This window comes from Lygodium microphyllum, chromosome 21 (genome assembly GCF_053477565.2).
Source record: "Lygodium microphyllum isolate KBCC chromosome 21, Lygodium_microphyllum_v1.1.10, whole genome shotgun sequence".
NCBI classification, from domain to species: domain Eukaryota; kingdom Viridiplantae; phylum Streptophyta; class Polypodiopsida; order Schizaeales; family Lygodiaceae; genus Lygodium; species Lygodium microphyllum.
In genome coordinates this window covers 75,199,781-75,227,306 of record NC_141155.1, presented here as the reverse complement: position 1 = coordinate 75,227,306, position 27,526 = coordinate 75,199,781, and the positions used below count along the sequence as shown (strand labels likewise).

General features: G+C 41.9%; 1 protein-coding gene across 1 annotated transcript in view; it reads left to right on the top strand.

The window, feature by feature from the left end:
* The first annotated feature begins 7,788 nt into the window (after positions 1-7,788).
* Positions 7,789-27,526, top strand: part of EGY2 (ethylene-dependent gravitropism-deficient and yellow-green-like 2) — a 106,762-nt gene continuing 87,024 nt past the window's right edge. The window contains exon 1 of the mRNA XM_087661119.1: positions 7,789-7,978. Coding sequence (XP_087517245.1) covers positions 7,896-7,978 — 83 coding nt within the window. The 5' untranslated portion in view covers positions 7,789-7,895. The remainder of the gene's footprint in view (positions 7,979-27,526) is intronic.

Below are 27,526 nucleotides of genomic sequence, written 5' to 3'. Positions count from 1 at the left end.
CATAGCTTTTTGACGCAATTCACCTTGTGGAAGACAATAATAGAAATAGAGAAGTTATGCAGCTTTGCTGATGCTCATCAAACAAGAAGATTCTAAAAGCAACTTGATTACAATGGCAACTGAGATCAATAGCTCCAGCTTTAGTAAAGAAGGTTGGCTTCAAACACAAGCTAATATTGACAAACTTGGAGCTTTAATTGATCGATATATTGCTCTTATGAAGGCAGACAAAGACAATAGAGCAAGACTTGAATCAAGTATGGATTCTCATCACCCTGAGTATTATCAAACATGATGAGTATTATGGTCATGATGAGTATTCTCATGGGCATTATGCACTAGATGCTTATGCTTATAGCCAACATGAATATACTGATGGTACACACTATGATCTGCATGCATCTTATGAATATGGCCAACAACAACATGCAAATGAACATGAGCAGTAATGCAAGTACATCTGGGCAGCATGTTAATGCTTATAGATATGATGTACCATGTCATAATGCAGAGTATCATTCCATTGAACCTTGGTAGCAGAATGGCTTTTATGGGCAACATGCTTATGCTTATGAGCATCCACCTTTTCAGCAACATAGTCATGATTATACATGTGAAGCTTCCTTAATTCAACAGCCCAATTCTTATGGACGTGGCAATAATGGTCATGCTTATAAGTACTCTTCTAGCTTTGATGAGCAACAAGTTCATAACTACCATGGTATCCTATATCCTAATTAGTTCATACCTCATGATCACCCAAATGTAATGATGAGTTCTTTTCAAGGTGCTGATGAAGAAGAAGAGAGCAATGAGCAAGATGATGAGTACTCTTCTAGCTTTGATGAGCAACAAATTCATAACTACCATGGTATCCTATATCCTAATTAGTTCATACCTCATGATCACCCAAATGTAATGATGAGTTCTTTTCAAGGTGCTGATGAAGAAGAAGAGAGCAATGAGCAAGATGAACAGCAAGAAGGGGATAATGAGCAACATGATCAACAAGAAGATGCACACATTACAAAAAATCATGTTGAGATGATGAAGGAAATGTGTCAAATGAGAGCCACCATAGACACACTTAATGCCAATATCTCTAAGTGGTTGGAGATTCAACTGAAGGGAAAAGAGCAAGAAGACCAAGATGTACAAGAAGGGAACAGAACAGTGAAGAGCAAGATGTACAAGCTCATGACATATCAGCTGAAGAATCACATGAGGCACTCATAGATGTAGATGGTTATGCTGAAGGTTTTAAACTCTTGGAGAAACCTCATGATGACCTTATTGAGCATCGGTTTACACTTAATCAAAATTTACAATAGCCATTGAACGCATTTGATAATGAGTACCTTGATCATGGTTATGATGACTAGTATATGTTTGATGATGATGTAATACATGATTTGGGCATACATGAAGATGAAGATGGCATTATGTTTCCCTATGATCCGAGAGATTATGGATGTGATTATGAGGATACTTCCTTGTATCCATTTGATCCGGGTGGACTGGAATATGTGGTGAATGGGCATTCTCTTATCTTGGAAGAAAATTTCTACAAAAAAATAAAACTCCTAAGGTCTTTATCCATGTCTTTTATTGCACAATCACCTTATGAAAAGGTTTCACATCAAGTCTCTACTAAATGAGTTCTTCTACTCCCAAAATATATATATTGCCTAGTACAATTTGGCTTTCAATTTCCTTTGGATGGTGTTTTCTCCCCTCCTTGAAATCAACATTGTATCAACCAAGAGCATGGTTTATGTAAGCAATAATGAGCAACAATGTTTTTACTACATCAATGACTCCAAATTCTATTTTCAAATTATGGCAAACATGTTGTAACCTATATTTGAATATTATCACTAATTTGAAAGAAAAGCTGCTACTTTAAAAATGCCTTTATCATATCCCCTTTCGAGCATATAATCCCCAACTTGTGGAGCTTTGATTAATTGGCTTTCTTGAGTTATGCAATTCAAAGGAACTCAATTTGATTCCACCATTTAGAGTGTTTATTCACAACAAATTTAATTACATTTCTCATCATGATTTATGTAATCATGAGCAACTTGATTATGCCTTCAATGACTTTACCAATCATTTCTACATTTTTAGCCTAGATGAGGCCCCTAATAACATTGTTTTTGTTTGCCAAAAATGCATTTTGCAAAAAGCCTTTGAAATAATCAATAGACTTGATTTTGAATATGGAAAAATAAATAACAATGATGTGGGGGCCAACTTCCTCCTTACTCTTATCAATAAGATATGGATTATTTTATCTCTCTCCCACCCATCTCTTCACTTCCTTATGCCCTCATAGAAAGGATCAAAAAGATATTTTAGATGGCTAACTAATGCCTCTAAATGTACCTATTTAGAAATAGCTACCCTTCGTGTCTCTTTTCTATACTCTAGCAAAGTAAACCATACAAGACAAATGTGGGAACTTCAATAAACATGTACTACATACTTCAAGATTAGAAGTCCAAAACTTTGGGATAATTTGAATCCTTGATGGCATTCATTTGCATATATCACAGACTATCTTTGGTGCTTGTTGTGTCAATTATGGAGGTTCAAGTCTTAAAAATATTCTAGCCAAGATCATAAAATGGTCCTTTAAACATAGAAAACAAAACCATATATTTTTTAATGAGTTCTTTGCCTATTATTGTAAAGGACTTGGTCAAAAGAAAAAATATTTCTTTCTATGATCTTGGCAGAAACTCTCATGAACAACCATTGGCTAATAAACTATACATGAATCCAATATGGGCAAAAAGTATTTAGGTAAGTATGTCATATACCCATGGGTTTCTCATGCTCTCCATTATGGTGCAATCTCTCTTTGTTCTACCTTGAGTTTTCATTTTGTCAAAAGCTTGTTAGAAACCAAAGATGGGACCCCTAGAGATGATTTTTCCATTGTTACACATATTATGATGGTATTTTGTTTCTACATGTTCCAACTTTCACTATCATCCCTTAACACACATCACCCTAATAATGAATCTTACTTCTAGATCTAGCTTAAAAAAATTTATTCAACTTGACTTCATAGAAAACCAATTCCCTATGCTGCGACTAAGATACTCTATTTCCACATGTACAATGTTTCTCAATATGGGAATAATTATAGGAGAATAAGACCATCTCATAAAAACCTTTGGTAAAGGAGATAATTTTTCATTCCCTTGTATAAAATCCAATCATTATAATAGCAATAGATCTTCTTGTTGGTCTCACAAGATCATCATATCCCAAGCACATGGATATATTCATAAAAGCAATTCAAACGTGGAAGCAAAAATAGTTGGCATACATATGGACGCTAGTAATCTCATACCTAGTAAATGATTTCTTGGGATTCTCTTTGACATTAGAAAGCTTCATAGGTTGTTTCAAGAGGGTGTGCATACAAGGAACTTCATATTCTATAGGCAGGGTCCCTCTAAGTGACACCTACCCATGCATACCCCTTGTCATGTTGATAAAGGTGGGTAAATTCCATACACCTCTATCTCCTATTTTATAATCATGAGTGTGGAGCAACAAATATTCTAATAATTCTTTTTGAAATGTGACTATGAGTCAACTAAGAAAGATAGTTGTTGTGAGATAGTAAGCTCAACATATGTGGACATTGATGTAGATCACAAAGTTAGATGGGTTTGCATGTCTACACTCATCACATCGGTGGTCATTATGATCCTCACATGGACATTGACTTATCATTTATTATATTTGGTTTATTGCACCTACCTATAACCGGCATAGTTATAGCACTAGTTGATTCGTATAGTCAGTTATGCACTATTTGACTTAGTAAGTCACTTTCCTTTTTGTTGTATCATATCTATACTTTATGTAAATTGTATTATGTGATAAAAAAAGAAGAATAAACCAACAAGAAAATATTTTGACCTTCATCTCTCTTATTGTGTTCTTGAGTGTATGATGTGTGTTTTTGGTACAATAGCTCAAGCAATTTCCCCTACCATGCAAGTTGTGACATGGTATCAGAGTGACACCACTAAGAGAGGATGGTTTTGAATATTGAAGTGAAGGAGAAGAAGCAAAGATTCAAGCAAGCAAGCAACAAGTAAGAAGCTCTCCCACTCTTCCACTCTTTCTCGTGGATAGTGCTATGGAGGCACTGGAGGTAGAGCAAAGCACAAATCTCAAATTGTTGCGAGATTTCATGTGCGAGTAGAGCACTATATATTCTACACAAAAGCCTTTTGAAACTTGTACATTACTTTTTTGGCCATCTGAGGTTGTCTTAGGCCCATTTTAGACCTGCAAGGTTGCAAACAGTAGTTTCAGAGGGTACACTATGATTTCAATTGTGTTGATCGAAAGTGGATACACAAGCTACAGATTTTGAATTTGTAAGTTCCGAGGCATTTTCCCGAAAGCAAACACAAGTTTTATCTACTAAGAGATTGTAGATTACATGTATTGTTTATAAGCAATGAGTGAAAAAGGATGCTTGGGGTGTTGCAGTGTGCTTCTTATGAAAGGTTGTAGAAGACTTACTTGCTATTTTTTATCAATTTTATGATAATGGTAGAGAACAGTGGAAACCCCATCATGGAGAAATTCAACCATAATGACTACCCATCATGAAAGTTTCGTGTGATAAACTTCATTATTAGAAAAGGCCTCTATGAGTTTGTTTCATGTGAAGAAAAGGAGCCACAGCTAAGTAATCCTATGAATGCAAAAGAATTAAAGGCATGGAATGAATGGGATATAAAAGATAAAAGGGTTCTAGAATATGTTTTCAATAAACACAAATGCATGGAAGATTCAACTCAAGCAAGAGTTGAATACCTTGAAAAAAGGAAAGATGTCTATAAATGAGTATGTTTTTAAGATGAGAAGCATCATAGATGCCTTAATAACTATTGAGGCAATGCTTGATGTGATTTAGTTTCATCTACTTTGGTTGGCCTTAATAATGAGAAGGCTTTAAAAAATTCATTTGTCACTTCTATATATGTATGAAAGCCATTTTCAGTTTTGACGAGTTGGTCTATCTCATGATCATTGAAGCATGCAAGGTGAATCATCTAAAAGAAGTGGTGAAGAGGTTCAAGTATTTTACTCAAGTTTAGGAAGTGAATATGGTAGATCCTCTTCAAGAGTCCATGGTATGGAATATTTTGGTGATAACCAACAAAACATGTTAAATTGATAGTTTGGTGATATGTAAGTTTCAGGAGACCATGGAAACTGTAGAGGCAGGGGGAGCTTTAGAGAAAGAGGTGGATGGCACAATAGAGGTTCTAGTAATTTTGGTATTTTTTAATCATTATTATGGCAAAACATATCATATTGCAACCCAATATTATGCTAAGAAGAATGATATCCACGGTGGTAAATTGTAGCAAGGAAACTATACATCATCTTCATGATAAAATGAAGATAAAAATGAGTATTTGTTTGTGATATAGCATATGATGAATGCTATTACAAGAAAGGGGACATGGTGATGTATGGTATGTTGATTTAGGTGCATTTAGTCATATGACGTGCCATGTTGAATAGTTTGAAGAGATGCAAGATTTACAAAATCCAGGTTATGTATAGACGGGTGATGATTTATGCCATCAAATTTTATACATTAGAAGGGTTCCCTTGTCCTACATGATGATCATACAAAGAATCAGTTAGATGCATTACATGTGCCATCCATCATAAAGAATTTAGTTTCTATTGGTCATGGTAGAGCAAGGGCTATGGATTCGATTTAATGTAAAATGTTGGTTTGTGGAAGACTTTAATGATAAGTGTAAGTTAGTTACAAAAGAAAGTAGAGTTGGTCACATGTTCACTTTAGATGCTAAAATTTTTACTATGAATGCTAACAACAAAGGAGTGGTTGTAGATATTGACATATGGCACAAACATATTGGACATATAAATGTGCAAAGACTGAAATTAATGCAATCCAAAGGGTTGGTTACATGATTACCTACTTTTAGAGTTGTAAAATTTCATAAAGTGTGTGAAGCATATTAATTTGATAAGCAAGTAAGACAACTATTTTCACATGTCATCACAGGTGAGTTCAAAGTTAGTAGAGATGTTAATTTTTATGAGGTGAGCAATTGGTATGCATCTAATAGTGATGTGTTGAATGATATTGATGATTATAATAGTTATGTACAGAAAGAAAAGCAAGAATCATGTAGCCTTAGTGGACCAGAAATATCGTCTAGTACTACACTTATAGTTAGCTAGACTAAGGAGCAGCCTTACATCTTCAAATGCATCTACTAGTGTTGTAGATAAAGACAAAGGAAAAAATAAAGTGTCAAATGGTAATGATGCATTTGCTAGTCGTTTGGGATTTGATAGAGATTCTAGTGGTTCAAAGAGTTTGGATAATGAGCTTTTCTTCAGCCCCAGGACACCAAGTATATAGAGAGACCACATGGTAACGAAAAGGCTTTTGAACCTTACTTGGAGTTGCAGAGATATGGTTGAGCTTGAGGGAGAGTGTTGAGATAGTGAGCTCAACACATGTTGACAAATATGATAGACCACCAGGCTGAATGGGTCCGCATGTCTACACTTAGCACATTAGTGGTCATTATAATTCTCACATGGCCATTGACTTATTGCTTATTATATTTACTTCATTGCGCCTGCCTATAGCTGGCATAGTTATAGCACCAATTGATTAGTATAGTTAATTATGCAATGTTTGACTTAGTAGGCCTTTTTTCTTTATGTTGTGGCTATCAACTCATCCAACAAACAAGCATGCCTTCTTCTTCATATACTTAGGTTGTATGCTAAGTGTGATGTGACAACATAACAACTAGTGTTTACTCTTTGGCACTTGCAATCATAACTCATTATGTACCATGCTCTAGTCATGTATCTCATGTTTTTGTATTCATAGCCCAACTTGTATATACTTTGGTCTGCTCAACATAATGCAATGTCACACTAAAAGCGTGAATCCTTTGTTAACTAGATATATCTTGTGAAATCATGTGTAACTTGCTCTTACTCCATATTACTACTACTTTGTTATAGCACACTTTTTAATGCCCTTTAGTCACTTTTTCGATTACCTTGCAGATAATAAGATCATCTCTTCACCATGTGTTTTATACTTTTGTTCTATAAATATTGACATTCTATTCATTACAAAGTTTTATATAAAATAGTCTCCAATTCAGTGCAAAACTCTTATGCCTACTCCACCAATGGAGGATGGTTCATGCCTACCTATTTGTAGTTCATACCAAATTGTTTGAACTATTCAGAAACACCTTCTAAAACCAAATCTAGAATCACTCGTCCTCCTTTAGTAGTGCTTTTTGGAGCCAATTCATTCATGATTTCCTCACGAGTTTGATAGCCAAACACATGTAGGTAGATATCCAGACATATGTAGATATACACACTCAACCATACCCACGAGTATACAAGAAATATCACAACAAGCACATGCAAATCACACCATTATGTATGCGAAGCATGGCCCCTTTCATGCCTCCTTTGTTTTTGGTTGTTGGAAGACTTTCCTTTTGTACATAGTGGAAATAAACAAGGCACAACGTCGCGAGCTTTGCAAACCTCGAGACCACGCAATGCACATTGCGCAGCTAACGAGCCCTGGGTGAAGGTGTGACTCTTTGAACTAAAGGTTTTTATATGTATGCATAATGCTAACGAGCCGTGGCTGAAGGTGTGACTCTTTGAATTAAAGGTTTTTATATGTATGCATAATGCTACCGGAAATACAACATAGGCCCACCAGGTTACGTTTTAAGCAGGCGTGACAATTATCACCTGCGAACGTGTGGATAGATAGGCCGGGGGCTGAAGATTCGCCAGCAGGTGGCCTCGCCAGCATGATCGTCCTCCCGCCGCCATCGCCATTTCTAGTGGCTGCCAAACACAGGCCTCACCCATACCCTCCCTTCCCTCGTAACAGGTCAGTCTTCTTTTGTCCTCCGTAAGTTTACTCCACAGCATCAGATTGTGTAATAAGAAGACATAAACGGCGGCCCCCTATACATACCTTCCCATGGATGTTCTTATCGTGAAACTCAATGCTTTACTCAGCTAAGCAAGAGAATTCTCAACCCGGCATCATAACAGACGCCATTGCAGCCTGGATGTTTCATTTTGATACTGAAACATCTTACCTAAAAGAAAAACGTTGCAATAATTTTGAGTTATGATGCGAAGGGCCAGCGAATTGAGGCTGGCCTGTCCCTTGAATTGAACGCAACCCTTCATGGATGCACACAGCTGTGTTACCAGCTCGCCCTTCAAGCCATTTGGCTAAACATCATCTTACTTCCCAGAACTAAGGATAGCATCCACCCTTGGGCTATGCCCATTCGTTCAGTCAGCCAGGGTGTGCACATGGTGGCAGTGCAACTAGCTCGCTGACGCAAGTAGGATCTGGTGGTGATGTCTGAAATGTGATAAACTTGGTGAATGTGAGGATTCTCCGAGAGTTGATATTTTGAAACCTATGGATGCCAAAACAACCAAGGGAGATTCTTGCAACTTCGATTACTTTGATTGCCATTTGATTACTACAGGAGAAACATGGCAAGGAATGCATGGTCAGGCATGGCTGTCATTGCACCATATCACAAGGTCCAGAACCAGTTTCTCCCTTATCAGTACATTGGGTCTGCATAGACATCTCTTCCATGGTTGGTGTTCAGGAGTTTCTGATTGAGTATTCCAGCCTTCACTAGCTGAATGTGGGTGCTTCTTGAGCTTTGAGCTTATCTCAAGAGTATCAGTTCAGCAATGGATGCCCTATTTCTCCACTGTTTGTGGGGTTCCTCTTGTTGGCCATTTAATCTAGAGGGAGGTGCGGTTTTCATGCTGCTGTTGTTGACCTAAGTCCCAATGTATGTCCTCAGCCTTCAGCTGCATTGTCATCACCTTCAGCCCATCACTACCAGCCTTCAGCTCGCCATGCCAGCACTGGGGGGAGGTGCTGCTGTACTGCTGCCCCTGGCAACCTGATTGCTGCCCCAGAGTATGTCTTGTTGTTTTGATGCTGTTGCTGCTACCACCGCTACAAACCCAGATTTCCAGCCTATTGATTATTTGCTGCCTGGACCTGCTGCTGCCACGACTAAGAACAGCTTTTTGCTTTCCAGGAGGTTGCCTCACTGCTGCCATCGGGCCGCAGCCTGCCACATCATTAGCTCAGCCTGGCACATTATTCACTCTGCCTGAAACAGCTGCTTTTTGCGGTTCCTACCAGCAATGCAGCTGATTGGCGTCATACCTGGTGATCTCATTGTGGTCTGACATCCAATTGCTGGCTGGTTGTTGAGCCTGAGATCCATGTGAGTATTGTGGTGTCAGCAACTCCTCCTTTAGCATGCCTCAGGCCATACCATTGAATGATAGTGGTTTAGTGGGTTGTTTCTTCTGGGCCTCCATCTGGCTACATTGCAGCTGGCCTTTTTGCACCTTGGGCATGATTTGTACTCTTCACTTTGCTTGTACATCTATGCATTCCACACCTAAGCTACTATAAGCATTAGTGCTTTTAAGAGCATATACTAATAGTTGCTGTCTCAACAATCTTTCCTAAAGCTTTCACCTTCAGAGTCCTCACACTTAATCGAGTTTCCCCATCCTTAGAGGCCCTAAGGAGTATCATCATTTGTCACCTTTAACAACCATGAATCCTCACCATGTCCTTTATTTTGGGACACCACCCATCCTCATTATGATTGATCACCAGCCCAAGGTCCTTAGAAGTTGCACCACGGTTGGTGTTAAGAAATTCTAGTGCACAAAAGAAATGCGGAATGTGTGACAACACGATGATGACATTAAGCTGACCACCATGAACAAATGAAAACACAAGCTATGGGAGTAGAAAACACAATCCACAGCAGTTGTGGAGAGGTGGCAATAACTGATGAAGACGGCTGATGATTGCCAAGGCTGAAATATGTGTCTCATGAGGTCCAGTGAAGAACATGTCATCTACATAAAGAATGAGAATCAAGAGGCTGTCCCCATCTTTGTAGACATAAAGTGTGCTTTCAGTGTGTAAATTATTGAAGCCAAAAGCAATCAAGTATGCATGTATCTTTTCATCCCATGTCCTAGGTGCTTGCTTTAAACCATAGAGGGCCTTATGCAAATAGCAAAGTTTGCTTTTTGACCCTTTGTACAAAGCCAAGAGGTTGAGTGCCATAAACCTCCTCATGAAGATCACCTTTCAGAAAAGTAGTCTTCACATCCAATTGATGCACATGCCAGTCATAATGAGCAGCCAAAGAGATGACACTACGAATGGTGGTCATATGTGAAGTGGGTGCAAACGTCTCGTTATAGTTAATTCCATGCTTTTGGGGATACCCTTTGGCAACAAGACATGCCTTATAGGGATTGATGCTACCATGAGATCTATGTTTTAATTTGTAAACCCACTTTGTATGAAACTAGCCTTCCTTCTCGGAGAGGGTGGTAAAACCTGATCAAGCACTTGATTACAACAATGAACAAAATGAACATAAAGTGAAATGCATACTTTACCATAATATTCTTGGACATTGGATACCTTGTTGGTCCCAAAATTGGCGCCTCTTGTGGTATTTCTTTAATTTGTATTGCTATTGGATGGAGTACAATTGAGATTTCACAATCTCCTCTGCTTATCCAAAGCCCCTTGTTGGCACAACGATCAGCAAGCCATTCGGGCAAATTGCCCCTTGATCTTTATCTAAGACTGTTGCCCCAACTCAAATGGGATGAGTTGGCATTTGAAATCCCTGATAATTCCATGAAATTCAGCTACTAACTTTAGTGCATGATGGCTCTATTTGTTGGTACGGGTCCCAAGTGTTGGATATGACTCACACCTATGCTCACAAAGGAGTGTTGGTGATCTGTGGTAGAACACTGGGGTACATTTTACTCTCCTTATGAGAAGTTTTTTCCCCAATTATATTATCTTTTATTTTATGTTCTTATGTTACATAGTTTGGGCACTTATCGTGTTTTACACCTTTCGGGTGTGAACACACATTAACAATCCTAAGGTTTAAGGATTGTACTTTGTACTTTCATTACACACTTTGGTAATTGCATTGGGAGTTGTGTCTTCACTCTCTTCACTATCAATTGTGTATTCTCAGTTGAGCTTCGATCCTCCACATCTCTTACATTTTGTATCATAGCTTAGATTTAGCTCAACCTCTTACCCTGTCCAGTCCTATACTAGCAGCACCGACACCTTAAAGCTTAGTTAAGCCACCCCCTTGGTATAGGTGCTACACCAACTGCTGGCCGTTTAGATGTGCAACTTCCACCATTAGTGCAGCCATCTGCACTGCTTGCAGGTCCATCCCTAGCCGCCAGCTTGAAAGCCATTTATGGCTCTACTCTTTGTTTACAGGATACATTATATATGCTAGGAATAAAGAAGAATTTGTTGTTCATTTTTTCTTTAGCAAAGTGTGGCATGCAAGTCACATTTGATGATGATAAATGTATGGTCGGGAATAAAGAGTTCTTGACTTTGGTTTTGATTGGCACATTACGTCATGGACTCTATGAGTTAAATATATATTCGATTGATCAGTTAGTCTATTTAGCATCTACTCTTACTCTTGCTATGTTATAGGCAGAGTTATGGCATGCTTGGATGGGGCATGTCAACTATGGGAATTTGATGCTTATATAGCGTACTCAAATGCTAGATGGCTTACATCTCTTGGAGAGACCTCCTGAGTATAGTTGTGAGGGATGCATTTTGGAAAAAATGCATCGATTCTTGTTTCCTTGTGATGTTGCTTTTAAGGCAACCGTGAGATTACAGATTGTGTATTCGGATGTATTTGGACCTATGCAAACAAAGTCATTGGGTGGTTGTTATTATTTCGTCACCTTCATTGATGACTTTACTTGTTTTTATTGGGTCTACTCATTGGTGAAAAAGTCAGAGGTGTATGATGCATTTTTAGCTTTTATTGCACTTGTTGAAAATCAATGTAGCTGTAGGATTAAGACTCTTCATTCGGACTGGGGGGGGAATACATGTCTTCCTTGCTGAATAATTTTATGATCCTTGTATGTTGATCACTTTTCACTCTAGGGGGGTTTGTTGGATATGACTCACGCCTATGCTCATAGAGGAGTGTCGTTGATCTGCGGTAGGACACGGAGGCACTTTTTACTCTCCTTATGAGAGGTTTTTTCCCCCAATTATATTATCTTTTATTTTATGTGCTTATGTTACACAGTTCGGGCACTTATCATGTTTTATACCTTTCGCGTATGAACACACATTAACAACCCCAAGGTTTAAGGATTGTACTTTGTTCTTTCATTACTCTTTGGTAATTGCATTGGGAGTCATGTCTTCACTCTTCGTTGTCAACTGTGTACTCTCAGTTGAGCTTCGATCCTCCATATCTCATATACCAAGGTGGTTGCTAAACCCTAATTTTTGTAGAGATTAGGCTTTACAATAGAGATCTTACTACTGTCCACTAAATCTGACTGAGAACACCTTCAATTGGCTAAGGAAAACTAAGATTTTCAGAGAATAGATTAGAGAAGAGGAGAGATTGTCGAGGAGAGAGAAAATTCAGAGTTTCCTTGTGAAAAATCCTTCAAAACTGCATGCTGCCCTGCCTGATCAGCATTAAATGCTGTCACCTGTAGCCTGGAGCCTCAAACTTGTTATGGCCTACTTATAAGTACTGTTACCTACTGTCCTTGGAGCATTTAATGCTGTCGCATGATTTTTGAGGTCTCTTGGCGTCTGTTGCTTGTAGCCAATGACCTCCCACAGATCTAGAAATTGATTAGTAGCACCCTCTCTCTTTTTTTTTTCTCGTAAAAGGTAATTGTATTAATTACGAAAAAAGTACAAGATTACTTGATTACAAGATACATGACGACAGTCTAAGCCATCATGTGAAGAGGTTCTAAGTACTACAAGTTACAATGTCATGGCAAAGATGCAGCGGAAATTGCCATATGCCAGGGACGTAAGTCCTCCCTCGAGAGCAAATTAGAATGCTGGAGAAGATCCAACTGCCAATACAAGAGGCCCTTACGCCTTGCAATATGCTGCTGAACATTATAGGCGGAGTCAAAAAGAAAAGCATTCCGAATGGTCCAGTTATTGCAACAGCCCCAATATCGAAGAAAGTGGTACATGAGCTTCATATGTGGCTGTGCAGGAGTGGGGTATTTGGGCATGCCGAAAACCCAATCAAAGGGGCGCAGGGTGAAACCAACCACTCCATGCCAAACAGTTGACAAAAATAACCAGACTTTCTTTGCGATGGGGCAAGAAATAAATCGGTGACGGGCGGATTCCACAGCAGTGGTGCAAAAGAAACAGTTGCCATTGGAGATTCGTCGTTTGGAAAGAGCCGAAGCAAGCGGAAGACCACCAATCATCACTCTCCAAAGAGAGACTTTACATTTGAAGGGTGTCTTGTTCAACCAGCCCTCCATCACAGTTGCCCTCCACCATGACCGGGATTTACGTAATCCCCTCTCTCTCTCTCTCTCTCTAGCTGAATGCATTGAATTAGTCTCTATGAGCCCCAAACAGCCTTCTCTCTCTCTCTCTCTCTCTCTCTCTCTCTCTCTCTCTCTCTCTCTAGGTGAATGCATTGAATTAGTCTCTACGAGCCCCAAACAGCCTTTTCTCCCATTGCATGGGCATTGTTGCTAAGTGGCAGTCTTCTAATCCCATTTTCTTGCCATTTTCAGCCAATTCATTAATTTTCAAAATTAATCAATTCTAAAAATTCAATTTAGCCCTTTTGGCCCTACCCAAAATTAAATGTGCCCATTTACAATTTAATTGGTTGGGCCATTTGCAACCCCAAGTGGTCCCCACCCTTAATTAACCCTTGGACATACACAAATTAAATAATTAATGCCTAGTCCCTAGTGTTATCATTGCCACTTATTTGCCAATTAACTCTGCAAATGTGATCCCAAACTGATCACAAGGTGAATGCAAAAACTGATCAGGAATTGAGCTCAAAATTGATAAACAATTGATGCATAATTGATCCAAAAGTGACCATAAATTGATCAGGAATTGAGCTCAAAATTGATAAAAAATTGATCTCAAACTGATGCAAATACTCATCCATAAGTATATTCTTAGAGCCGCGGTAACAACCATACTCATCTATATACATCTCACAGTCACTAGTACAGTGAATAGTGACCTCATGGCAAACATACTGTTAACATAATACCTTGGATAAGATCCACTACTTATGAGAGGTGTCCATACCCGGAGGAGTGGAAGTGCTATCTTTCCTTTGAGCATGAGGCACTGCTTTGAACCCTTGCTCTGCTGAACCTATTTGAGCGAATCGCAAGTTGGCTCTAATTGAAACTTTACCTCTGACCTTTCTTTTGTTATGTGCCAAGAATTACTCGAGTACCAAGATCTCATCTAGCTCCTTAACCTTTGGCTGAATTTCAGCAAATACATCCTCTAGCACATCACCACGAAAAGGCCTCAATAAACTGATATCAAACGCATTGTGTGTTTGCCAATGTGTAGGTAAGTTCAGCCAATATACAACATCATTGATCTTCTCCAATACTTGGAAGGGCGCATGGTATCTCATACTTAACTTCGGATACAACCTCTCTCTTCCTTTCATCTTTTTCAACCTTGCCTTTTAAAAATGTAGCAATACATAATCACTCTTTGCGACATGCAAAGCACATCTATTGTGATTAGCTACCTCCTTTTCTTGTGATCTCTGAAGTGCATATTTTATGTTTGCATAGGTTGCATCTAAGCTTTTGTGAAAAAATGCTCTAAATGCAGAAAACACAAAATCAATCATACTACAAAGCACAAATTGATAAACACAAAACACAGTTAGAGTTAGGGTAAATGAGAGTCAGTGAATACAATGAATAATAAAGTGAATGACTATTGAATATACAATGCTCATGTAGCAAACATACTATGTAGTGAATTCCAAACCTTGAACTCTTGTTTCTTTGGGATCAAGATAGAGGTTATGAGCTGGAGAGTGTGTTGTACTCCGAAACGGATCTCGAAATGCAACAATGCAGCTTTTGTGTGTCGAATACGAGCAAACACAGCCAAAGAGGTTGGATGTGATACAAACTGATAGTGAGGAGAGAGAAAGACGAAAACCGCAGGTACTTGAGGAGAGAGGAAAACTAGGCGACAGGTGGAAATAGTAGACGACTGTGTAAGAAGTGTAGGTGATAGTTGGAGGAGAGAGAAACTCAGCAAACGTTGGATTTTGGATGATGGCGATAGTGTTTGACTGATGGCGATAGCTTCAATTGATGACATCAGTAGCAAATGCAGGGTTTTGATAGTAGGTGATAGCTCCAAGGTATTAGGCGATAGCTCCTAGATGCAGAAGACAGCTCCAAGATGCAGACAAAGGTTGGAATTAGGCGCTAGATGATAGCATATGTCTGTTAGAGATTAGTGATCATAGCCTGCACAGTCGGACCAGCAGCTGCACAGTCGGATTGTGCAGTCGGACTGCCACGTGGCAGTCCGACTGTCTGCAGCCCAGTCGGCTGCATTTAATGCAGCCGACTTATTCCAGGCTGTGCCCTATTTCTGGCGCTCCAGTTCGTGGCAGTTTTCGACTATTTATAGTCGACTTTTCCAGCAGTCTGGCCACTCTACTCTGTCGCAGATTACAGACCGGTGGCACGCAGTTTTCTGTCTCTGTTCACAGATTTCAGACAGCAGACAGTGCAGACTGCAGCAGACTTCGAGGTGGACAGCAGGTCGCATCGTCGAGGTGGAAACACGCAGTCCAGCACACTGCGCCCGTGCATATCTTTGTATTCAGCATTCTATATACAGCAGATCTTCATCGTCCACTGTCTCTTTCTCTCCCTTCTCTCTCTGCGTTCTCTCTCTCTCAGTCCTACGCTTCCACACCGCTGCACTCTGACATGGTATCAGAGCAGTGTTTGAGGGCTGACTGAGCGCAGAATCAACCTGAAGTGGAGTTTCCATCGCGACACAAATTTGCGTTTTTTGCGTTTAAGGGCAGACAGGAGGGCTGCGCCTTGGAACAAGGCTGAAACGAGTGTGGGCGCACAGGAAAGGAGTACAAGTGGTGGATTTGCTGCTGTTTGACACGGAGGAAGTTTGAGTTTTCAACCTAAAAGTGCAGGTTTTGCTTTTTCATTGCCTTCGACGGCGGGTGAAGAAGCTTTGGGACGCGGAAGAGCCTTAGCAGGCTGAGTTTACCCAGTCAGAGGGGGCTGCTTTTGCGTTTGAGAAGGCATTGCAGGTGAAGATGTCTACAGAGATGGATCTGGAGTTCCAGGCGATTATGGACCGGAAGGTGCCTGTCTTAGCGGCTCTTCCTACAGATCAGAAGCTCGACGGCGACAACTACCGCATTTGGCGCGTTATGATGTTGGCCATCCTTGAGTCCTATGATTTGGCGGAGTTGGTACAGGAGGATATTGACCGGCCTTCGGTAAGAGATGAGTCCAAACTCTCTTCCGATGCTCGTGCGGAGTTGGCCAAGGCCCAGTCTCATTGGGACAAACTGAATGCCAGGATTCGATCCTTTCTCTTTCTATCATGCACTACAGCCGTGATCGCTCACATCGAGCACTTACGGTGGCTCGTGAGATATGGCTGGAGCTTGATCAAATGTACAATCGGATGACCCTGATGAAGAGGGTTTCTTTGGAGGTACAGATGCGGACCTTGTCCGTCAATAAGTCTTCTTCGCTAAGGGAACACATTAACAAGCTAAGGCAGCTACAGATGCAGGTTCAAAATGCGGGGAAGCCGATTTCCTCCGAAGACATGGCGATCACACTATTGTCCCAGTTACCGCCACGATTCGGTACATTTTACTCTGCCCTTATTGCTTCGGGGCGAGAGTCTACTCTTCACTGGGAAGAGTTGGTTCCTATGGTCTTGGACCAAGAGGAACAGTTAAAGGGACAGAATGCTTCCAAGACGGAGGCGTTGACAGGTCAAGCCTCTCAGAAGAAGGGGAAGGACCAAAAGAAAAAGAAGGGGGATAACAAGTCCAAGAAGGACAAGGAGAAGGACAAGGACAAAGACTCCACATGTCATATTTGTGGAAAGACTGGCCATTGGAAGAAGGATTGCCCTGACAAAGACACGAAGGACACCAAGAAGAAGGATACCAAGGATTCTGGAGCGGTGGCTGCACCCTCATCAGCTGCATTTCTACATCTAGTTGTCCTTGAGGACGCTTCACCGAATGCTTCTGATGCTGCGATGACGGCTCCCCAAGCTCGAGAGTGGATTGTTGATAGTGGTGCCTCACGGCACATGACTCCTTCATCAGATGGTGTTGCCCAGCTGCGACCTGCGCGTGGGCAGGTTCTCATTGGCGACAGCTCTTCAGTTTCTGTTGCAGGTCGGGTTAAGATGCAGCTTATTCCGGATGGACGAGGTGGCACCCATACCTCAGAGGTTTTGCATGTACCAGGATTAGGGTACCATCTCCTTTCAGTTCATAAGATTTGCTCCCTTGGTCTTTTGGTGGAGTTTGACAGTTCTACTGTGCGAGTCCTTGATCGTGGATCGAGGAAGGTTCTCTCATCCGGATATGAGGAGAATGGCATTTACAAACTGAAGTCTTCCACTGCCCTCTTTACTCTTCTTCTTACCTCACAGTCACAATCTGAGTTATGGCATGCTCGGTTTGGTCACCTGAACTATGACTATCTTCGGAGGGCGTCACGTGGACAGCTTGTTCGAGGGTTGCCGGATATAGTGGTGAGCCAGCAGCCATGTGTCTCCTGCATACGGGGGAAGCAGCATAGAGATGCCATTCTCCACACCGCTTCGCGGCGGTCTACTTCACCGATGGAGCTAGTATCTACGGATCTATGTGGCCCTATGAGGAATGAGTCCCTGCGTGGGAGCTTGTACTTCATGTTGATCGTGGATGACTACAGCAGGATGACATGGGCCTACTTTTTGGCACTAAAGTCAGAAGCTTTCTCGCACTTCAAGGATTGGCTTCTCTTTGAGGAGAACCGATCAGGCCGGAAGTTGAAGACCTTGTGATCCGATAAGGGAGGTGAATTTGTGTCTAATGAATTTGCTCGGTTTTGTGCAGATAGAGGAATTCACCAGGAGTTTGCCAATACCAATACTCCTCAAGAAAATGGTATTCTAGAACGGAAGAACCGCAGTGTGATCGAGATGGCGCGCACCATGATGGAGCACTGACAGACCCCTCAGGTTCTGTGGGCCGAGGCTGTGGCTACTGCAGTCCACATTCTTAATCGATCCCCTACTTCGGCCGTGGAAGGGATGACTCCATTTGAGGCTTATTTTGGGACGAAGCCAGATGTTTCTTACTTTCGAGTCTTTGGGTGTGATGCCTATGTTCACATTCCCAAGGCTTACCGTGATAAATTTGAAGCGGCTTCCCGAAAACAGGTATTTGTTGGCTACAGCTCCTAGTCCCAAGGCTACCGATTGTATGATCCCGTCAAGCGGGATGTGTACACTAGCCGTGATGTGCGGTTTGTGGAGGTTCCAGCTTCTTCAACGGGTGAGGAGCACCCCGTTCTTGGAGATCCAGGGGAGAGTTGGGCTCCTTCTACAGTTCCACTGGAGCCCGTGCCTTTTGATTATGATTCTGTTTCTGACACAGAGTCTACTGTTCCACCGGACACCTCTGAGGAGTTACCACCGGTGGATATTCCAGAGTCTTCTGTTGATGGAGAACGACGAGGGGAGGTTTGGCCTCCTCCTCGCTGGGCCCGTGACACACTCCGTGATTCAGGGATCGAGGGGGTTCCTGAGGAGTGGGGACCGCAGGATGGTCCGCGGCGGTCACGGAGGCACCAGGCGCATTCTTCGGAGCTTGTTTGCTCCAATTATTGTTTGATGTCCCGTGTTATGCAGGATCGAGAGCCCACCTCCGTGAAGGAGGCTTTACAGTCTGCCCCATGGAAGAAAGCTATGGAAGCTGAGTTGGAGGCTATTGAGAGGAATGGCACTTGGTCACTTGTGCCACGCCCCCCGAAGAAGAAGGTGATTGCAGTCAAGTGGGTCTTCAAGACCAAATATCTCAGTGATGGTACTTTGGATAAGCACAAGGCTCGCCTTGTTGCTAAGGGTTTTGCCCAGCGCCCAGGGATTGATTGTCATGACACCTTTGCCCCCACAGCTCGTATGGCAACCATTAGAGCTGTTCTTGCTTTGGCTGGCCATAGGAGATGGCCTGTTTATCAGTTGGATGTGAAGTCGGCCTTCCTGAATGGTGATTTGAAGGAGGAGATCTACGTTGAGCAGCCTCTTGGCTTTGGTTCTTCAGATGGGAAAGTCTACAGGTTGAAGAAGGCCCTGTATGGCCTCAAGCAGGCCCCACGAGCTTGGAACGAGAAGATTGATTCGTTCCTCCAGTCTCAGTTGGGATATCGGCGGTCCAAGGCCGATCCGCAGCTGTATGTTCACACTTTCGCGGATGGTTGTGTGCTGTTTGTCTTATATGTTGATGATTTGATTGTCACAGGTGATGATGCACAGCAGGTCCAGGAGACGAAGTCAGCTTTACATCGGACGTTCGAGATGACGGATTTGGGGCTACTCCATTTCTTTTTAGGCCATGAGATTTATCAGTCTCAGAGGGGGATCTTTCTCTCTCAACAGAGATATGTACAGGAGCTCTTGGTGTCTTTTGAGATGGAAGATTGTCGGGCCCTCTCTACTCCTATGGATCCGAACTGGAAGGCCACTTCCCATTCAGCTTCTCCTTTGGCGGATGCGTCCCGCTATCGACAGTTGATAGGGTCCTTGATTTGGCTTCTCAACACCAGGGTTGATCTATGTTTTGCTGTTGGGCTCTTGGTAGGGTTCATGAGTGAACCTAAGACGGTGCATTGGCAGGCTGCTCAGAGGATACTTTGGTATCTGAGGGGGACGTCTGATTTGGGGATTCATTACCCCGCAGGGACAGATGGGTTAGATCTTGTACTTGCAGGTTGGAGCGACTCGGATTGGGCCGGTGACGTGGACCACAGGCGGTCTACAACAGGTTACTGCTTTACTTTGGGTGCAGGTGTTATTTCATGGAGTAGCAAGAAGCAGCCCACGGTAGCCCTTTCGTCTACTGAGGCGGAGTATCGGGCCGCGTCTTCCACCACATGCGAGGTTGTGTGGCTTCGGAGATTGTTGGAGGAGCTTGGGTGCCCCCAGACTCGTCCTACATTGCTGCGATGTGACAATGAGAGTTGCATTGCCTTGGCGAGGAATCCTGTTTTCCATGCTCGGACGAAGCACATTGAGATTCAGTACCACTTCATCCGAGAAAAGCTTTTGGATGAGACCATCACTGTGGAGTATTGCAAGACGGAGGACAATCTTGCGGATTTGTTTACGAAGGCGCTTCCTTAGGCTCTACTTCGGCAACATTCCAGATCCCTTAGGCTTTTGCCCTGTCCAGGCTTTGAGAGGGGGTGTTAGAGATCAGTGATCATAGCCTGCACAGTCGGACCAGCAGCTGCACAGTCGGATTGTGCAGTCGGACTGCCACGTGGCAGTCCGACTGTCTGCAGCCCAGTCGGCTGCATTTAATGCAGCCGACTTATTCCAGGCTGCGCCCTATTTCTGGCGCTCCAGTTCGTGGCAGTTTTCGACTATTTATAGTCGACTTTTCCAGCAGTCTGGCCACTCTACTCAGTCGCAGATTACAGACCGGTGCCGCGCAGTTTTCTGTCTTTGTTCACAGATTTCAGACAGCAGACAGTGCAGACTGCAGCAGACTTCGAGGTGGACAGCAGGTCGCATCGTCGAGGTGGAGACACGCAGTCCAGCACACTGCGCCCGTGTATATCTTTGTATTCAGCATTCTATATACAGCAGATCTTCATCGTCCACTGTCTCTTTCTCTCCCTTCTCTCTCTGCGTTCTCTCTCTCTCAGTCCTACGCTTCCGCACTGCTGCACTCTGACAACGTCAAGGGGAAGGTTTGATTGCGATATTCTCCGCGAATGGGGTTGGGGAGTAGAGTACGGCTCTTGAAACTTGCAAAAACGAGATTAAGGGAGAGTGGTGGGCTGCATGTCTATTTATAGAATGTTTGGGATACCTAAATTAGGGTTTGGCATGTGGGACTCTAGAATTGTGTTTTAAAAAAAAGGTTTCTTCATTAATTAAGTGTGTGTTGGGGATATTTAAGTTAGGCTAATGCAGTTTTAGCTTAATAGCTTTCCACATAGTGATTAGTCTCAAAGATCTTATCCTTAGTGTGCAAAGTAAGTGGCACCTTCTTGCCACCCTTAAAAACCTCAAATGGAGCTTTGCTAGTGGAACCATGCATTGTATTGTTATATGCAAACTCTACCAATGTCAAATATTAGTCGCACTGTGTCTTATGGTTTGACATAGAGGACCTTAAAAGACCTAACATTGTGGAATTTGCTCTTTGAATGTCGCGTCTTCAATTTCTGGTTGCTGCCCTGCCATTCTCTTACCTCTAGCTGTTGTGTTTGAAACTAATAGCTATCATTCAGATTTTCTCTCTTCTCAAGTATCAACATTTTTAGTCTTTCTCTCTCCTGCACTGCCGCCGTCAGTATAGGATCCAGCCTTCCTTGGTTGCATTTGTTGGTGTTCGACACTCGAAGGATGCCTTTGCTATGATTCGAGATCCGTTCGGAGTAGGATACACTCTATAGCTCATAACCTCTGCCTTGATCCTAGAGATTTGAGAGTTCAAGGTTTACTATTTATTGCATAGCGTGTTTGCTGCATGAGCACTCTATATTCATTATTTATTCACTTTATTATTCATTGTGTTTACTGTCTCTGAGTTTTCCTAACCCTAAACCTAACAATGTTCTGAGTTTATCAGTCTGTGCTTTGTCGTATGATTGGTTTTGTGCTTTTTGCATTTAGAGCATTTCTTCACATGGTATCAGAGCTAGGTACTCTTTGAGAAATCTTGGTCTTTATTCGAAAAGCTCATTCATGAAATCAAGAACAATAGAAGGGTGAGATGACTTCGAACACATTCACAACACTGCTTCTGTCTCCATAGCCAAACATGGACAAAAACAATGAGGAGTGGGCCTCCTAGCTTGCTATTGCTCAATCTGACATGGATAAGGACTACCATGGAGTCTACAGACCATATCAAAGTTTTGCCATTGAGTACGATCTAATTCTTATGCATAGGACTCAGTAGGAGATTGAAGTTAGGCTTGAGTTTTCTCCTATAGATTCAGTGCACAAAACTAATAATTTTGCAGGATCTTCGAAGTCTCCACTATGGATTGGCCATTCATAAGTGGAACTTGGCTTTTGGATTACACGTCACTTTCACAGTTCTTCTTTTCTCCAATGCCAAGTACGAATCCTACTATTTTAGATTTTACGCCAATTGATTCTGTACTTTTTGTTGGATTGGAAGATGCTCATCAAGAAGAGACTCTTCAAAACAAGCTTTGGTTTATGAGTAATGAGGAAGATATATATCTCTTCATAAACACAAAACTATGTAAAAAGCTAAAAGAACTTGTAAGGATTTCTATTCTTCCTTTTCCTTTAAATGATTTTATTTCTCAATATGGAGTAGGTACATCTTCATCTAGTGTATTTAATGGACAAAAGGAACCAACCATGTTTTCCACAATAATATCCATCACAAATCCATTTGGGCTCCTACCCATCCCTGCCTCATCTTCCGCTGTACCTTCCTTTTTGCTTCCATTAAGTGCACCACATTATCCAACACACACCACAACGGGTGGTTTTACATATTTAGGCATAGCCTTTAGGAACTCTACATATCCGTTTTCAGGTGGTGTACTTGTGACGGAGGCTTGACCTCCCAGACACACAACTTTCGGGTTATTCCTCTGGGAGTGCATCCCAAACATACTTGAGTGTGGATCATTTGGTATCACAGTTTGTCTCTATGGCATTACCTAGTAGACGATCCGATCATTATGTTGTGCCCCAACCGATGTTAGGACAAGGCTATTATGTCCCAGTGCCTCCACCTACACCTACGATATCATATGGAGCTATGCCTCTTTTGATGCCCCTGCAGCAATTGGCATACATTGGACATTAACAACATATTTCTATCTATCCATCTTTACTCTCTCCTTGTTCTTATCCACCCCTATCACCACTATCTTATTCTTCATATTATTTCATCTATCGACCTTCCTAGATACCTCATGGTTCTAGCTCCTCATTTGTCAAGCATGCATTTAATGACGACTCGTTTCAACGGGTCAAACTACACCACTTGGTGAAAGTTGATGAAGCATGTTTTAGACTCTTAGAACCTATGGGATTTAGTGCAAGGGTTGGAACCCCAACCTAATTCCACCCTTGTTCCATATGAGGTCGTCCGCTTATGGAAGGCTCGTAACGCCTTGGTATTGTCGAGCTTATGCAAGGCTTGTTGCCTGAGTCTCACTCTCAGCTTTAGTATTTCGACTTTGCATTCGAGTGTTTGGCATACTTTACTGATTGCTATCCGCCTCAGCGAACTACTCAACTCTAGAGGGTTTGTGTGACTAGTCTGCAGAGACCCACATCGTCTCCTTAGAGATATCGAATGCGAGACTTGTTCACATCTGCGAGTTGCCTCCTGATGAGGTGCTTGCAAAGGCCAACTCGTCACAGTCTTGTGGATAGTAGAGCTATCCATCAGACAATTCCTAGAGCGGACATTTTCATTTCTCGAGTCCCTGCAGGGGAGTATTTACGTAGGAAACAACTCCTTGGTTAAGATTTAAGCTCAGGGTCGCATCAGCTTTACCACTAATCTGGGTCTAGATTTCACTTCACTGGATGATGTCTATCATATCCTCTAGCTTAGGGTGAACTGGTTGTCCGTTCAGCAGCTTTGCTAGTTAGGATGAGCAATTTTCTTTATAGTGACCACAGTTGAGGTCCTAGACTTAAATTGGTTTAGCGATTGCTTGTGGCAAGACACAATCTAATGGCCTTCACCACATGATACACTTTCTTATTGAGCTGATGAGTGACGATTTGGAGTTTTATCGCTTCCAGGCTTTGGCCACTACACGGGAGCCTATAGACTCTAAGTGTCTTTGATATTTTTGCTTAGGACATTTGGGTTACGACTCTCTCTATGAGAGGTCACGTCAAGGGATGGTTGAGGGTCTTCCACGCCTAAAACTATCTCGAGAGGAGTGTATAGCATGCTAGCTAGGTAAACAACATCGTGCACTCTTTTCTCAGGAGTCTCTTACGCGTGCTGAGGAACCTCCTTAGGCTCATTCATGAAGACCTTTATGGTCCCATATCCACTGCCGCCTTAAATGGTGCACTGTACTTTTTGATCGTGGATGATTTCTCTAGATACATGTGGATGAACTTCCTTAAGTACAAGCTTGATGCGTTGACTTATTTTAGTGCTTAGGTATTACTAGTTCATAACTAGACTGGTCGTCATGTGGATACTATGAGGAGTGAATTTTGGTGGCAAGTTTACCTTCCACGATTTTTCTGAGTTTCTACAGGAGCAAAGGATTGCATGACAGCTCACCTCTACTAACTTCCTTGCACAAAATGAAGTCGTAGAGCGTAGGAATCGGATTGTCCTAAATATGATATATTTTATGTTGTTCGTAGCAGAGCTCCTTGAGTGCATTTGGGTCAAGGCTGTTAGTATGTTAGTGTACATTTTCAACCGATGTCCGACTATGACAGTCCCTAAAATGACTCCGAACGAGGCATTCTTTGGCTCTTGGCTTGTTATTTTTCACTTCAGAGTTTTCGGTAGTCGTACTTATATGCACACTCTTGATGGCAAGATAGGAAAGCTCACCCTTGAGTTGATCTATTGATTTTGGTAGGCTATTCTTTTGAAGTGAAAGACTATCATTTGTTTGATTCTCGGACGAATAAGGTGATTGTTAGGAGGGGTGTCGTCTCTGATGAGAGGGACGTAGTGCAGTGCTCTGCACTAGACTCTTCGTCCTGACCTTTGCTCACATAATTTAAGATTGTGCCTATTGAGCTGGGTCTACTACCTGCTCATGACCTTCGCTCACATAATTTAAGATTGTGCCTATTGAGCTGGGTCTACTACCTGCTCATGACCTTCTTGCAGTCTCGTTGGTGACAACAAACCATGAGGGATTCGGGGATCCTTCCACTAGATTTTCCTTTGGAGAGTCCTAGAAGGTCTACTTGGCTCGGCCCTCATGCTTTATATGCATTGCTATCTATAGCTGATTACATTGCACATTCTGAGATAGATAGCAGGAGGCTCTTCTGAATCCTTTGTGGCTTGAAGCCATGGAGAAGAAACTGGATAGTATTGATAGCAACGGGACTTGGACATCGGTGGATTGTGCTTGTCACAAGCTGGTTATTGGATCAAAGTGGATTTTTAGGATCAAGCTAAAGGTTGATTTTACTTTAGACAAATATAAGGCTTGCCTTGTAGTGCAAGGTTTTAGGCAAAAGCATGGCATTGACTATGAAAAAACCTCTGCACCTACTGCTTGGTTGACATAATTTCATTTATTGATTGTGCTTGCCGCTCAGCTCAGTTGGCTGATCTATCAGATGGACGTCAAAAGTGCCTTTTTGAACGGTTATTTGGAGGAGAAAGTCTATGTGGAGTAGTCTCTTGGCCTTTCTTTCATTGACCTTGACAAGGTATTTCGCTTGCGAAAAGCTCTTTATGGACTGAAGCAAGTGCCGCGGTCTTGGCACCATAGGGTGAACGAGTTCTTACGGACTCATGAATACCATTTTACCCCCTATGATCCATATCTATACATGTGCACTACTAGTGTGGGGATCAGCTATATCCTCCTGTACGTTGATGATATATTACTTACTGGCTCAGATTTTGTGGCTCTCGTAAAACTTAAGGCACAACTTTGCTCTATATTCGAGATGACAGGTTTATTGTCTTATTTCTTGGGGATGGAGATTGTTCGATCCAAGGGAAGTATCTCTCTGTCATAGTAGAAATACACCCTGCAACTGCCGATGGAAGAGTATTGCACTGATCATACATGGCCAGTGGCCATCCCTCTAGATCCCACTGTCCATCTTCACAAGGATACCTCGAGTTAGCCTTTTGATGCTCATATCTATTGTTCTATTGTAGGAGAATTACTCAGGTTGATTCATACTAGCGAGATCTTGCCTTCTTAGTTAGTTTGTTTAGTCAGTATTTTAATGCACCTAGAACGTCTCATTGGATTGATTGTCTTTGTGTGTTAAGATATTTAAGGTATACCTATAATTATTAACTAACTTATGATCATGGTTTATGCTTATAGGGGTACATTGATTCAGATTGGGCAAGAGATCCTGGCACCTGGTATTCCTATGGAGACTACCTCTATATCTTGGGCACGACATCCATCTCTTGGGTCAGCTGTAAGTAGGAGACGGTGGTGGCTTCAACGGAGGAGGCCAAGTATCAGGCTCTTCTCAATGGTACTAGGAAGGCCATCTATCTAAGGAACTTGCTGGCTGCATTAAAGTTTCCTTGTGAGTCACCTACAGTTGTCTATTGCAACAACTAGAGTGCCATTGCCCTTGCGGATAATCCTATCATCGCTTCTCGGATATAGCACACGGCGGTTCACTATCACTTTACCAGAGAGTAGGTTGAGCAAGGTACCATACACCTAGAGTTTGTGCCATCTAGTGATAACTTTGTAAATATTTTGACCAAGGTGCCGTTTCTATACTATCTTTTATCGCGGATCGGCGTGGGCACTCTCTTCTACTTTTTTCGATTGACTGGGAGAGGGTGTTTCTATCTTATTTCTCCTTCCAATTTGAGAGGAGGCGGTTTTTTTCTATTGATAGTGATTGACGATGTTTACAACTTTTCACTTTCAGACATTTATTTATTATATATTCTTTATTATGGACATTTGTAACTTCATCTGCACTGTCAAGATGACATGATTGTAAAAGGATGCTTGGGGAAGTGAATAATTTTCCTATGTGGATATTGTCCAAGTGGTACAGTTGCATTGCATTGTGTATGAGCATGAAAATTTACATTTGCCTTTGCTTTACCCAATGCATCGGCATTCTATTCATGTAAACATGCATTTGTGCGTATTTATTCATTTTCGGTCACCCTTGGAGTGGTTGAGTGCCGATTCACTCCAGATACACCATGCTCGTGGCATTGTATATGGCAGTCTTCAAAGGCAATCTTTTTCTATACTTACATGCTCGCTTTGCTTGCTTACCGGTCTTGCCTTTTTCTCCATATATTCTCTGTAAAGAGTGGTACACACACACAAAACTTAGGAATCCCTATGCACTTAATCTAGTAGTGTGTGGGATTGTTTTGCTTGTTTAATGAAGGTAGTGGGGCTATCCATTCTTATTTTTCCGTACTTCGGGACATAGTTGTTAGATATGATCAATGCCCCACCCTCATTAGGTGCTACCAATGATCCATGGTGCTCAAAGTTGGAAGGCCCCCATTATGAGGAGAAGCCAAATGTG